The sequence below is a fragment of the Solanum lycopersicum genome, chromosome 10 (genome assembly GCF_036512215.1).
Source record: "Solanum lycopersicum chromosome 10, SLM_r2.1".
Lineage (NCBI taxonomy): Eukaryota > Viridiplantae > Streptophyta > Magnoliopsida > Solanales > Solanaceae > Solanum > Solanum lycopersicum.
In genome coordinates, this window is record NC_090809.1 from 62697623 (window position 1) to 62712040 (window position 14418).

The 14418-nt window shown below is 33.0% G+C and overlaps 3 protein-coding genes across 3 annotated transcripts; all 3 read right to left on the reverse strand.

The window, feature by feature from the left end:
- Positions 1 to 10: 10 nt before the first annotated feature.
- Positions 11 to 1879, reverse strand: LOC101266177 (large ribosomal subunit protein eL24-like). Its single transcript, XM_004249419.5, has 5 exons — positions 1742 to 1879; positions 1067 to 1142; positions 855 to 956; positions 508 to 656; positions 11 to 299 (listed from the first exon to the last, which is right to left on the reverse strand). Exons 1-5 carry the CDS (start codon positions 1750 to 1752, stop codon positions 146 to 148), a joined length of 492 nt encoding a protein of 163 aa, XP_004249467.2. The 5' UTR covers positions 1753 to 1879; the 3' UTR covers positions 11 to 145.
- Positions 1880 to 2680: 801 nt separating this feature from the next.
- On the reverse strand, positions 2681 to 6593 carry LOC101246298 (probable glycosyltransferase At5g03795). Its single transcript, XM_019216002.2, has 4 exons — positions 6373 to 6593; positions 5304 to 5515; positions 4280 to 4625; positions 2681 to 3524 (listed from the first exon to the last, which is right to left on the reverse strand). Exons 1-4 carry the CDS (start codon positions 6526 to 6528, stop codon positions 2847 to 2849), a joined length of 1392 nt encoding a protein of 463 aa, XP_019071547.2. The 5' UTR covers positions 6529 to 6593; the 3' UTR covers positions 2681 to 2846.
- A 2143-nt stretch (positions 6594 to 8736) lies between these two features.
- LOC100037737 (chloroplast threonine deaminase 1 precursor) lies at positions 8737 to 14418 on the reverse strand. Its single transcript, NM_001247305.2, is given in 8 exon segments — positions 8737 to 9112; positions 9226 to 9360; positions 9621 to 9738; positions 9965 to 10038; positions 10164 to 10412; positions 10906 to 11382; positions 11489 to 11668; positions 13854 to 14418. Coding segments are annotated over 8 exon segments (1821 nt in total). The 5' UTR covers positions 14301 to 14418; the 3' UTR covers positions 8737 to 8971.

The window sequence follows — 14418 nt, forward strand, 5'->3', positions numbered from 1 at the left end:
AAAGCAAAAATTAAAATGCAAAACCATTTGTTTTAAGAAATTGCTGTCTGCTGTTTTGACTACGATAAGACTGGTGAAATGATGCCACTTACAGTGCCGTGAAAAAAAGCTCTCAACTGACTCACAATAAAAAACAAAATGTTGCTTAACGTTTTCCACCGCCACCACCAAGCTTAGGTCCTTTCGATCCACCCTTAGATACATTACCCTTACCTCCAGCTTTTTGTGACTTGGCCTGCACCTCAGCCTTCTTGGCTTTCTTCTCATCCTTTGTCTTCTTGATCCTTTCCTTGATTTCACTACACAAATCGACAAAAAATGAAATTCAATTCACCTCCATGTAATAAAGAATCCATTGTTTAGTTCTTTTCCCCCATTTTATCTTAAGGTTTAACCAACTAGACTGAGTAGTAGGTAGTTTGCATGCATATTTGACAACTTGATACACTGCACAGGCTAAATTTAAGGGATTGGCATGACAGAAATGGTAAAAAAGTAAAAACTAACCGGAGAGCAGCCTCTCTGGCAGCATCTCGAACTTCTGGCCTTTCAGTTCTCTTCTTCTGGATAACCTCTAAGGTTGCACCTACAATGGACCTGGAGTATGGCTTCTTTGTTGTGCGGCGCCTCTTCTTAGCAGCTTCTTGGGCGATATCCTAGAGTTACCATACAAAAATGGCAAATTACTTGACATACAGTTAATCCAAAAGATGGCAACGGCGAACAGCACTATGCCATGGCAAGTGCTGACAAAACAGAAAATTGTTTAACAGACTTGGTGTGATCTCTGAGGCAGATTTTGAAGAAAAATAAAGCTTGAATATTTGGATCAATGAAGCTTTATTAACACAAACCTTCTTGTGTTGCTTCCTATACATAGCTGTCCATGTAAGTTTTGAAGGCTTCAAACGATTGTGGAAGTAGTGTTTGCATTTTGAGTTGACAAATAGGAAAACCTAAAACAAAATAAAAGTGCCAAATAGATAAGAAACATGACACTAACACTTTCATCTAAGTCACAATCATAACGAAGAAGATAGTAAGTTCTCTCAAAAGATAAAATTACCTGAGAATCTGAACGAATAAATCTAATTCCCCTCCCAGGATATATCTTGGCACCGCTAAAACGACAAAGTTCCGTCCTGAAATCAAAACCAAGAACAAAACCATTGATATTAATCACTTAAACATTACTTCTGTGTAATACGGGGAGCAAAATCCATACTAACATACTTAACCTTCAAACTTTTTTTCGAGTTTCTGTTCTGCTAAAACAGTTCATATTTTCCTATGATACTGAAAATTAGTTTTACAAATCTCTTAAGAACTAGCTTTACAAAAATGAACACTCTCAAAGCAACATTCAACCTCACCAAACGCAACAATGAAGCAGCTGTTGAGAATTTCTAATTGCTACAGATTCACATTTCATAAGAGATTCTTAACGAAGAATTAAATCTACTACTCTACTTAGAACTTAAAACTCCGATTAGCAAACGAAACGAACGAAATGGACATAAAACAGGAACTTACATGTAACTGAACAAAAACCAAAAAACGCCATAGATACAAGTTTATGTACGATAATTGATAATCAAAACGAAGTTACATTTGATCTAACTACAATCAATCTCTCAATACGCAGAATTTACAAACAAATCCAAAAAAAAATTAAATAGGGGTATCTACACATCATTCTAATATATGCATAAAACATATGAAAAAAGTCTAGAGGATTTACTTGAGCACCATTGTTGATACAGCTGCGAGCTTTCTCTGTAGTGATGTTCCAAAAATGGAGAAATTAGAACCCTAGCCAACAAACCCTTATAGTGGACAAGAAACTGTATGAAAAATTGGGCCCAAAATAACAGCAAATCTACCGTAAGCCCAATAAGTGATAAGTCACCATGTATTGGGCCAGTCCAATAACCTTTAAAGGAACTTACAAAAATAAGCAACTTAACGTATCATATTCTCTAAAATTTTCTACCATTTAAAAAAGTTACAAAAATATTTTTTCGGATACATTCTTATCCCCTCTTGGATACATTCCTCACATTAAATAATGTATCATTTGTAATGAATCGGACAATCAAAGTATGTATACAAGAGCAATGAAAAATGTGAATTTTTATAACTGTAGAAACTTTTGAGATAGGATGTAACTAGCCCCCAGATTATAGATTTATGTGCTTTATACTAATCTTTAGACCATATTATAATAGTGGTGAAGAATTAGGATCGTAAAAGTATGGGAAAAAATGTTATTGATACAGATGGTAAATATTTTTCTTAATATAGCATATCGATATAAGTTTTTCCAAAAATATTCCGCTTACATGAGACCTGACGTTAATCCCCAACCTCTTCCAAACCAAGCAAGGGATTTCTCCACGATTGCTAAGGTAGACATAGATCTTAATGCACTCGAGTTTAAAGTAAATGAATATTGATTGATCTTAACCCACTGTCTAGGCGTTTTGGCTTAAAATAAATAAATACAATTGATCTTAATTCATTTGTCTTTAGTCACTTTTCACAAATTTTATTGTTATTCGAAATGATGATTATTCCAAAAATAACTATGGCATATTCAAAAACAAGATCGTTAATTGATCAACCGTTTAACCATTTTCATCCAGTCGATCACGTAAACACAATTTAAAATCACATCAAATCAAATATAAAAGCATAATAGCTCTTATTTAGTTCATAATGGTGCACAAGTATGAAGTATAACAATATAGCAAAATCAAGAATCGTAAAAACACAACACTCCAAAAAAGAATTACATTTATACTTAAAATCAATACTTTCCTCTCTCACAAATAATTTTTTTGAATTCAAGATTCTTCAACATCGTGAACTCGAAAATTAAGTCTTCGAAGCCAAATGGAATGAAGAATCATATGAAACACATCATATCTTTTAGGAGGTGAATTAACCTCAAAATGCCTCCTCATTTGAATTCCCCTCTTTTGCATCTCCAAATACTTATGTTGAGGAATATCCATAAGAATTTTCTTAAGATTAGGAATATCCTTAACATGAATTGTAACAACAAATGTGTCCCAATCAAGTACATCACTAAAAGGTGTCACATAATTATCCTTAATTAAGACAGGCACACATCCCATGTAAAGTCCCTCAACCATTCTTGGACTTGCAACTTCATATCCACTTGGACATATACAATATTTACTCTTTCTTATCATGTCATAATAGGAAACACCTTTTGGTAAGTACTTGTGAATTTGAACATCTTCATCTTTACTATTTTCCCAATGTTGTAACAAAATTGGCCTAATTGGACCATGAACACCTCCGGCAAAGAACACGAGAACGCGGCGATCGGAGGGCGGTGGACCACCTAGTAGGCCTTTGGTTGTGCCTAGAGGGAGATGAATTTCTGGGATTGAGACATCCTTTGTTGGATTGAATTTTTCTGAGGTATTGGCATTGCATAAAGCTCTAATTGAATTTTTGTATAAATGTGGTATAGCAAAGGAAATTTCAGGGCCCTGTATAATAAACACAAAGTTAAATCAAGAATAAGATACTATCATTAAAAATAGGTCATACAGTAAGGTAGACATCAACAACATATTCAGCATAATCTCATGAATGACATCTGAAAAGGATATAAAATGTATACAGATTTTATCGCTACCTCTTAGAGAGATATAACGTGAAGTATTACACGACAATTATCTATAGAGAGGACTATTATTAAAGAATATTAGAGAGGTGAGCTTGGCACTAGTTATCGTGAATAAAATTCTCCATTCATTTCAATTTATGTGACATAAATTTCAGTAAGAAAATAATACATAATTGAAATTTATGATCTTAAACATGACATAACAGCTATAAAAGCTTATAGTTAATAGTAAAATAAGAAATTTATAGTTGAATATTCTAAATACAAAAAAAATATTTTTTATGATAAATAAATGATGTCACATATATTAAAATGGAAGAACTATAATATTAAAAAAAGTTTCAATTTATTTTAGTTTCAAATTTACAAAAGCTACCTCTGAAGACTATATCAAATGAAGAATAAAGGAAGTGTATGGTTTTACTATTAAATTTCATATCAAGTCAGTGAAAACAATGAGACGATGCTTGTAATATACTATCTATACGAATATTTTGTCTGTCGTATTTCAAATTAAATCTTTTTTTCGAGAGAATACCAACTGTTAATTAGACAAGTAACGTTCTATTAACTTATATACATATAGACGATATAAAATAAATTCAAGAAACTTACCCAATCATGACAAGCAAGCATGAAATGATCAGCACCAAGACTTGTATTCCAATAAGGATACTTTTGAGAAATGACATTAATATAATCCATTGTTGTATTCTTCATGAGACCCCATTCATGTGATTCAGCCACATATATGAATTCAATTAACATTGTAATACTTAATGGCAAGAAGTATACATGAGCTTTGTTTGGATTTTCTGTTCTGAATTTGCTTACTTCCATTGCTTGAATAAAATAACCTTCAATAGCATATGTATGTTTGCATGGACCAAAATGATATAATGGGGGATCCCCTTCTTTGTACACATATACCTTGAATTTTTTCTCCATTTCCAAATAGCTCCTACACATTTTAGAAAGGAATCAGTTAGATGGAGGCAGAATTTTAAATTTATGAATTCTGAAATCTCAATTAGTATAACTTATCGAGTTTTTGATATATTATTTAGACATATTATGTCAAATATAACTCAAACACCAAAGTTATAAGACTATTTTATACCTATCATAGGGTGGAATAATAGCATCGAGATTAGTTATCTAGATAAATTAGTAAAAATGACGAAAAAATACCCTTGAGATGCCTCAAATAAGTAGTGAAGTGAGAAATTTCGCTAAGGATGATCAAGATTTAATATATGTATAGGTACGAAAATAATAATTGACCTATATACTTCGTATAATTTTTTTTCTCTCTATATATATATATTATAATATTTTGACAAGGGTGTCCAACTGGCCACCCTAAGTTATATGTGGTTAATTACGCTATTGCCTCAAACCTTTTTTTTTTTTAATGAATAAGGTGGAGGATACATTTGTGAACGAACAATTTAGTTTCTTCTCAAAAAATATACAAATGCATGTTATTTTTATATAACAAACCAAATAGACAACAAAAAAGAAACAATGTGTGTGAGAAAAACTAATCTCAATATAACTTGTGTTTAAATCAAACGATCCCGAATTGGAGTAGTAATTTATTAATAGTGAATGGTATATATAGTATTATACAACATACCTGTGGAAGGAAGTAGCATTCAAATACATAGGACCATGTGGGATATATTCTTCTTCTTCTATATGATTGGTTTTGTTTTGTCTTGATAATAATATTGCAGCTCTAGATCTTGCAAGTCCTGCTTCCAATTTATCTATTTTGCTAAATCTTTTTGGTGTTGTTGTGTTCTTATTCACATTAATAATAGGGACCTCATCCTTCTCATTAGTTTCCTATAAGGTTAACAACAAATAAGCAATCAATTAGTAAATTTAAAGGGTTATATATGGTCATAATGAAATAGAAATAGGGCAATTCGGATTTGAAATTTATAAATTTCTACAGCAAAATCTAATTAAATTATATGTAATATATATAAATAACAAAATTCGAACAAAATTATATGCAATTTATATATCAAAATTCGAACAAAAGTAATTGAATTCATGTAAACTTATAGGTGTGTCACACTTAGATATACTCATGTTCAGCTAAACCTAACATTTCAAAAATGGAACTTAGGTATATACATAAAATTGATTTAATTATGAATATATAACTCAAAATTGCACTGGATTTTCAGCGGTAAGAATATAATAAATTCATTAAATTTAAGAGTCATTTCAACATCACAAGTCCTAATTAAGGTAAAAAAAAAATTTTGCCAAGGTCACTAATGGATAGTACTCTTGATCAAGGAATTAAAATTAGCTATTAACAGCTCTAAAAAAAATCCAATTTAATTTTATAGTAAAGGAGAAAAGATAGAATGTTTTTTTTTTTAATTTCTCAATCGGTATTTGATACCTTTATTGAAGCCTGATTAATTCAGATTCATATCGAACAAAAACCTCATTTGATAATGCATTTCGTATCGAGAACTCGAATGATTAAACATCAATATTTTAGTTACCACAATGTTTGTGGAATGAAGTATAGATCATCACTACCAGAAAAATAAAAACTAGCGATGGATAAATTCTATAGCTAAACCTCAAATATATATATATATATATATATATATATATATATATATATATATCAACAAAAGCACTACTAATAATATTTTATTTTTGTAAATAAAACTCACCTTTGTTGAAGAACCATGATTAAGAGTCTCTAAATAATGATGATGAGAAATTGATAGCCAAAATTTTGAACCTTGTGGATTATTGATAACAACAAAAGCAGCAACCAAAAATAATGGCAAAATAAACCATAAAACCTTTAAAGAATTTGAATTCATTTTTTTTTGTTTGTCTTAAATTTTCCCCTTTACTTTTCTTGTTCCTTTGTGGAAGAAAGTTGTAAAGTTTGGCTTTGGTATATATATATATATATATATATATATATATATATATATATAAAATATATGAAATTTCTTTAAAATATGGTAAAAACTTTGTAATTGTTTTTTGACTAATTTGATTGCTTACCATCTTAGTGTTCAGTGTATTATTGTAATCTAGATTTTGCTTTTTAACATTTTAGGAAAAGTGCAATCAAGATACTTTGTTTTTTTTTTTTAATTTCTCACATGATATTTGACCGTAGAAGTCTGACTAAATTTAAAGTTGCGCATTGTAGGATCCTGTTGTCAATAATTTTTTTTTTATTTTTAAGAATTTAAATTCTAGATGTTTAGTTAAAGATAAAGAAATATTAACTATTCCACGTATACGCTTAAAATATTTAAACGTAATTAAACATAACCAAGCACATGCCTACTTAGAAATGACTATGACTACTCTAATCAAGAGGAGTTGTGGGATGTTGAAAACATACCATGTTATAACTTTTAAGTTATATTGTTGTTAGACTTTTAATTCATCTTCAAATAAGTTTTATTTATCATAAGTTGCTAAGATAATTCTCCCCGCATGGAGATTTGCATATTGTTAACATAAATACATAGAATTAGGGTTGTACGTGGTCAGATTGGTTTGAATTTTTTAAATATCAAATTAAATTATTTGTGTCGAATTTTTAAATCTATAAATCATCCCAATAAAATTCAGGTTTTTCAACCTCGGGGTTTTCGGGTTTTGGGATTTTTCTGCTAAAGTATTCATACAAACATATAATTTACATGTAATTCAAATATATCTTCAGTCCTACCAAAATACAACTATCTAAGGTGTTTTACAAGAATATATCACAAATAATGATATGATTAATGACACTAAAAAATATCCATATATATATAATGAAATTGTGTAAAATAAATATTGAAATTTAACGAGTCATAATGAAAATGGTCATAATCTAAAAGTACTAAATCATATTAAAATAAGTTTAATAAGTATTAATTACATGACTAAATATTAAATGAAATTAAAATTAGATTATGTATTTCAATTGTCTAAACTAATGTAAAATCAAAGAACAAGTATTCAAAAACCTTATTGTCATTCTTATTGTTAAATTTTATTTTCTTTTTGTATTAGCATTAATTTGATTTTGATTTAAGTTTTACTATAATAAACCAATATCTGTAGACTATAATTTTTATGGAACCATCCAAAATTCTAAGTATCAAACTTGAAATAATATATTAAAGGATAAAAACTATGAAAAAATATAAGAAATATTTAAAAAATTATATCAAAGTAAACATTTTTATGTATAAAATAAATTTTCAAATTATATATATAATGTCGTGTTGGTTTGGTCTCGGGTTGATTTCTTTTAGTTCAAACTAAACCAACTCAAATATAGTTAGATTTTTTTTTTCAGGTGGACTCGATTTGCAGTTTGATTTGATTTTCGATTCGATTTTGTACACCCCTACATAGAAGGATGAAACTATCAACGTAGGTTGTCGTGGAATGATTTCGATTTTTTTCACTTTTAACTATAGGCCTCGAGTTCGTGCATCTGAGAACTGAAAAACTCATGTTGGAAGCGATAACACTAGTAATGAGTCTTGCAATGCATAAATTCAAATTTAATCGAGGCCTCAAGCTGATATCATTGGGTAAAAGAAGAAGAAATAGAAGCATGACACTAGGCAAGAAGCTTATGGTATGGATCCTTAAATATAGTGACATAAAATACTAGCAATATATTTGTTTCCTTCATTTTCACCTTTCCCTTTGTAAGTCGAAACAAAATGAACACACGCCAAGAAGTGTATATATTTAGATATTTACGTAGTATATACACAAGTTGATATGTCTTTTTTCTTTATAATTTTTGAGTTTAGTTAATGACTGAAAGATCAAAAGACTATATTTAGCCAAATTAGTTCAAAGAGACTTTTTATAGGATCAGCCTTTGGTTTCTTAGCTCTATAAGAAGGCTCAACTTTGGTTCCAAAATGTTTAACAAGAGAACGTGAACAAATCCAAACACAAGAAACCACCAGAAAACAAAGACATTTTTAATAATACAACATGATGAAGTTGGGATTTTGAAGGCCAAAGTTGAAACAGAAGAAAGAACACCTGAGATTAGCTTTAAAGTGAAATGGTTTATTCATGGAAGTAGAGGTCTTTAGATAACAACATACAAATAGCTTATGTACACAAGATAAAGACTAGCCCAAAATCATCTAGTACACTGGTTGTATATAAAACAGGCAATCTTCCATCGTCGAGGAGGATTCAGAATATCTGACTAACCAGGAGAAAGTGAAGTCGGTGTTGCAATGAGGACCCAGAACAAGCCATAACAGGCAACACCTTTTTTCAATGCATTATGAGCTGGTATGCCTCATTGAGACTCTCCATTGCATATTCATAACCAAGACTGTCTGCCCGTCCCTCAAACTCAACTACCTCATCCGGTGGAACTTGGATCCCGACTAGCACATTTGCACCAGTATCTCCCTTTCAGCACGAAGAAAAGATCAAACAAATTAATCCAATATAATAGCAGATAAACTACAGGCCAACAACAACAAAGGGTAAAGCTAAACTAGAAGAATGAGATTCTATATTACCTGTGCACGATAATGAAACAAACTTATATTCCAACGTGGGCTGAAAGCATCTAAAAACTTCATCAAAGCACCAGGCTTCTCAGGAAAAGTGAATCGACACAAAAGCTCATTATGAACATTTGTTCTACCACCCATCTGGAGAGAAAGAGATATCAATATCCAAGGAACACCACATAATCCATTAAACAAAGGAGTTAAACCTAATCTCTCCGCAAATCTACTCTTAAGAATTAAAAATCTCACGAGACAAAAACATTATTTCATTACGGTATATTGTCATCAAGTTTCTAAATAAAATAGGAAAAGCTAAAATGATCAAATGAATAGAGTAATTATATATACAGTTCTATACCAAAGAAAATAATCAACATGATAAAGGAGACCTAAAACATTACCAAATGCCTAAGATGATCTTTGACCAAGTCATTGTCTGTAAGATTAATGGTTTGCAGATCTGCTGATTCCATCCTCTCCACCATTCCTTCAAGTTCTAATATTGTGTGAAGTCCAACACTGCACATTAAGAAAAGGCCATGAAACAATGAATAAAGTTGGGCTAAATTAAATAAAATTTAGCAACCCTGGCTTTACCATAGGTTACATAACAGATTGATAGGGAGGCAAATAACTGGAAATATTTAATACTTAGTTGCTGTCCTTCCATGAATAAGTCTCTGTGTTAATAATACTAAAATTAACGCTAAAATGAACCGAAAGTAAAAGATCAAGGAGACCTTGCCTGTAAAGTACAAGAGCTCTTTCTTTATCAGAGTTGTATCTGTACTTGAATTCAGTGATATTCATTGGTCCTACCTGTAATCAAGTTAATGTTTCAGTCTGCTAGTCAAATGTGTGCAACTTTTTTTTCTTTTGGGAAACTGGTAAGCTCAAAAGTGCACTACTTTAAAATCCATATTTAAGTGCTCATGGTGACCCACCATTTCAGCGAACTTTTTGAAGCTTCCTGGGTCTTCTGGCATAAAAGTAGCAAGAACAGCTTCCCGCTGTCTACCAACATCTGCGAGTTCTGTTACCAATCTAAGCCTGTCAAAGTTCATGTTGGCTCCACTAGTTATTGCTACTACGTTTTCACCCTTGAGGCCATAATACTTGCAGTATGCCTCGGCTCCAGCAAGAGCAAGTGCACCTGCCGGCTCTAGTATGCTCCTTTTCTCTTCAAACATGTCCTATCCAAATAAGCAATGACTGTTACAAAAAAAGTTTTACAACTCATGCAATAAAAAGCTGTCTATCCAACAGTTATTAGACTTTCTGCATGAAAAATGGCCATGTATATCTCTAAGATAAAACATTTCATCGACAGAATTTCTATGTTGGCATCGACTTCATAGCTTCCTACAATTTTTTGTGTTTTTCCAGAATGTTTCTGTTTTCTTTTACAACTCATATTCTTTCTTAGACGAATCCACTCATGTCATCTTATAAAGCATTGATACATAGAATCATCATATATAGAACACAAGAGGGCTTGTGATACTTTCTTGGAAAGAAAGAGAGGTAACTGACAAAAAGTGTTCCAACTGTTAGTCTCATTTGACCGGTAGTGCTTCAGGGAGCACATATACAAGCATTAAGAAATTTAGTCCACAGTAAATACCAGTTGGCAAAAGATTTAATCCAGATGAAGACCAACATGTAAAATAAAAGATAATGGCTAACCTTTATAGATGCACATATAGCATCACGACCAACTAGGACAACGCCATCTATTAATTCCTCGCACAGACGATAAGTCTCTTCACCAACCACTTTAACAGCTACACCATCTGCAAAACCCCCAACTTGGTCCAGCATTACTCTCTGACCATGATGTAATGATAATGCCAATGCATTAGCATCAAGTGGTTCAACTCCAATAATCTTTATATCTGGGGCAACCCTTTTCAAATAAGCAGCAATACCAGCTATAAGCCCCCCTCCTCCAACAGGCACAAAGATTGCATGAATGTTATCTTTGAGTTGGCGATTTATCTCCATCCCTACTGTACCCTGACCTACAATGACATCTGGGTGATCAAAAGGAGGGATGAATGTGCGGCCTTCAGATTCAGCCCGCTTTTTGGCATATGCTTGAGCTTCATCATATGAGTCCCCAACAAGAACAACAGTAGCACCCAATCTCTTAACTGATTTCCACTGCTCAAAGAAGAACGTGGTTTCAGAAAAATGGATAACCTTAAAGTAACAGGATTCATTCAAAATGGAAGCTATTAAACCAAAAGTGTAATTCACTAATCCTAACTTTGATGTCTGGTGTAGTAACAGGCATAACAATCACAGCATCGCAGCCAAGTCTCTGAGCAGATAATGCAACACCTTGTGCATGGTTTCCTGCTGATGAGCATATAACCCCTTTTTCCAACTGCTCTTTCGGGAGTTTTGCCATCATATTGTAAGCTCCTCTGATTTTGAACGAAAACACCTGTCAATATGAGTATATCAGATTTACTGAGACAACTCTACTCAAGTGCCGAAGATATTTATTTCCAGCAATAAGAAAGTCTTTTTTCTTTCTTTCTTGTTTGTGTGTGCAGGGGGGAGAGGGGGGGGGGGGGATGACAGCCTATAGAAGTGGAACAAGTGTCAAAAATTTAGAGGAATAACAATTAGGGAACAAAAGATACCAAAGTTGATAAACCATAGGGTATACAAGTTTAAGTACTTTCACCTTTTGGCCTTGTCAAAAAAAAGGATAAAAAAGGACCTTGATCTCCTTGATCTAGGACACAGAAATTTAAGGTTGACATGAACAAGAAACCAGGCAACCTAACTAATCATACACTGATCAACTAATTCACAAAAATGCAACATAAATAGCAGAGAAACTCTGGTCTGAGTCCAGAATCAATTGGAAAAGCTCAAATGTGCTGCCTATTTTGCCTTTTCTTCTTTTCCAAGGTACTTAATCTAATCTAAAACCCGACAAGAGAAGCCCTAAACCATCCGAAAATTTTAACAACAGCAGATCAAGGCCAATGGACTGACAGATTAGGGTCAAATTTCCACTTTGGGTCTTAGTAACGTTTGGCTCAAAGGGAAATTATCTCAATAAAAGAAAAATGCCTAACATGCATGTTCTTAAGCAATCATATCACAGTAACTGACTTATACATTCCTTAAATTTCATATATTTGAAGCATAATAAAAATAAAATGAGACGAGCCTCAAACAATTCAGAATCTTCCAATCAAAGTTGAGCAAAAGAACAAATTAAAAGAAAATGCTCGCATAGACAAATAGTCACTGACCAAGATCCAACAACTTGAGCAAACATTCAAATAATTAAGATTTAAAGCAACTCGATCTTCCACTAGCACCAGCACAGGAGGAGGTCCACCTGCGTCACTTTCCGCAAACACTTTTAAAGGTACGACAGATACACAATAGCTTTTAGATTTCTGAATGTCTCAAACTACCTCTGCAGCCCGCCAAATTGTCACTCCATGGGAATCTCCATATTTAAGGACTCCATTTGAAAAACACAACCACTAAGACATCACTTTACCTTAGATGATTGCTCTGTACATTAAGGTATAGCACCCTATTCTTTAGTCCTAGTTTCCCAACCTTTCAACCATAAAGCAAATACCAAATTGTCAAAACTGGCTCTTAGCATAGATAGGAGGCTCAACTATTCCAGAATAGAACAATCCTGACAAATTCTTATACAGTGAAGTACATTACAACTCCACGTTGAAAGACAGAGGGTTGAAGGTACACCAGCCATTTGATAAGGTTTTTCGTCTAGAAATTAGAGTGAATAGAAATGAGAACAGTAGCTAGATCACTAAGTACTAATCGTACTTCAGCATAATAAGTTTCTGTCAAAATAACTCTGTTACGCCACAAAAGAGTCGCATAATCTTCCAGCTGAAAGTTTATGGAATAGAAAAAATAAGAAGTCAAGACACACTATTTGCCTTGGTTCCCTTATGCAGCTTTGGAACTTCTCTTTTCTTTTGGGGGATGGAGAAAGTGAGATGTCAGTGTCTTCAACATCTTCCACCACAAGTGAAGGTAACCAAACACTATGAAATCGTTTCATCAGATGATATTTTGACATACTACCTACCTCCGTCTCAATTTCTTTTCTTACTTTCCATGTTAGCTCATTTCAGAAAAAAAAATGTTCTTTTTGCATTTTTAGCAACTCTTTAATTTCAATTTTTCACGTGACATGTTTAAGACAACAAGATTAAAGGACATGACTACAAAATTCAAAAGTCTATTTCATTTTCTTAAAACTGTGTGTCAATTAAAAATTAAACAAACAAATTAAACCAGAGAGAGTACCAAATTCTCTCTTAGTAACAAAGATTACTCAAAGAACAGGATATTTCAAAAATACGTAGTTCTAAAGATATTCCTTTTACACTAGCAACTACTATACCTTAATCCCAACCATAAACCTTCAGCGGTTAAAGAGTGACATAAGGCCAATATCAGTGAATAAACCTATGAATTGGCACAGAAATGTTTTCACAAAGACAGAACCAAGGAAATCCATCAGAGAAACAGAAAAAGAACTTCACTTAACACCAAATATTCGAACTTTTAACAACTTATGCAATATTGCAAAGAACAAAACCAATAAAAAAAATACATACCGGCTGAAGATCCTCTCTTTTTAGCCATACATTAACTCCCAATCTTTCTGACAGCTTAGGAGCTTTCTGCAAAGGCGTCTCATAAGCTACATCATAAACTTTCGATGACAAGATGTTCGTCAGATACTCATACCCGGTCACACCACCCGTACCTAAAACCGGACTATTCGGTAACAAATATCCCGGCTCACACTGCAACGAGCTCGGAGAAACTCGTAGCAACGGAACCGGTGCCTCTGCCGGCTCCGCCTTCAACGGTTCCGTTACCGTAGCTGGCGATGACAAGATCTCCGTCGCCTTAGCACAAATAAACGCCTTCTTTTTGCTTTTCCTCGTTCCAGAAACTTTCACAGTGCTAATAGGAACAATGACGGAACTCATCGCCGTGAATTCTGGACGGACGCATGAACTCAATGATTTCACGGCGGTAAACCGAAGAACCTCCATTTCCTACGTTCGGATGTATAATGAAGATTAAATACGTTATACAAATCCGTCGGTAGCCGGAGATGTAAATATTTCCCGGCGGCGGAGGTCGTTGGCCAAGGGTTACTGCAGATGAAGG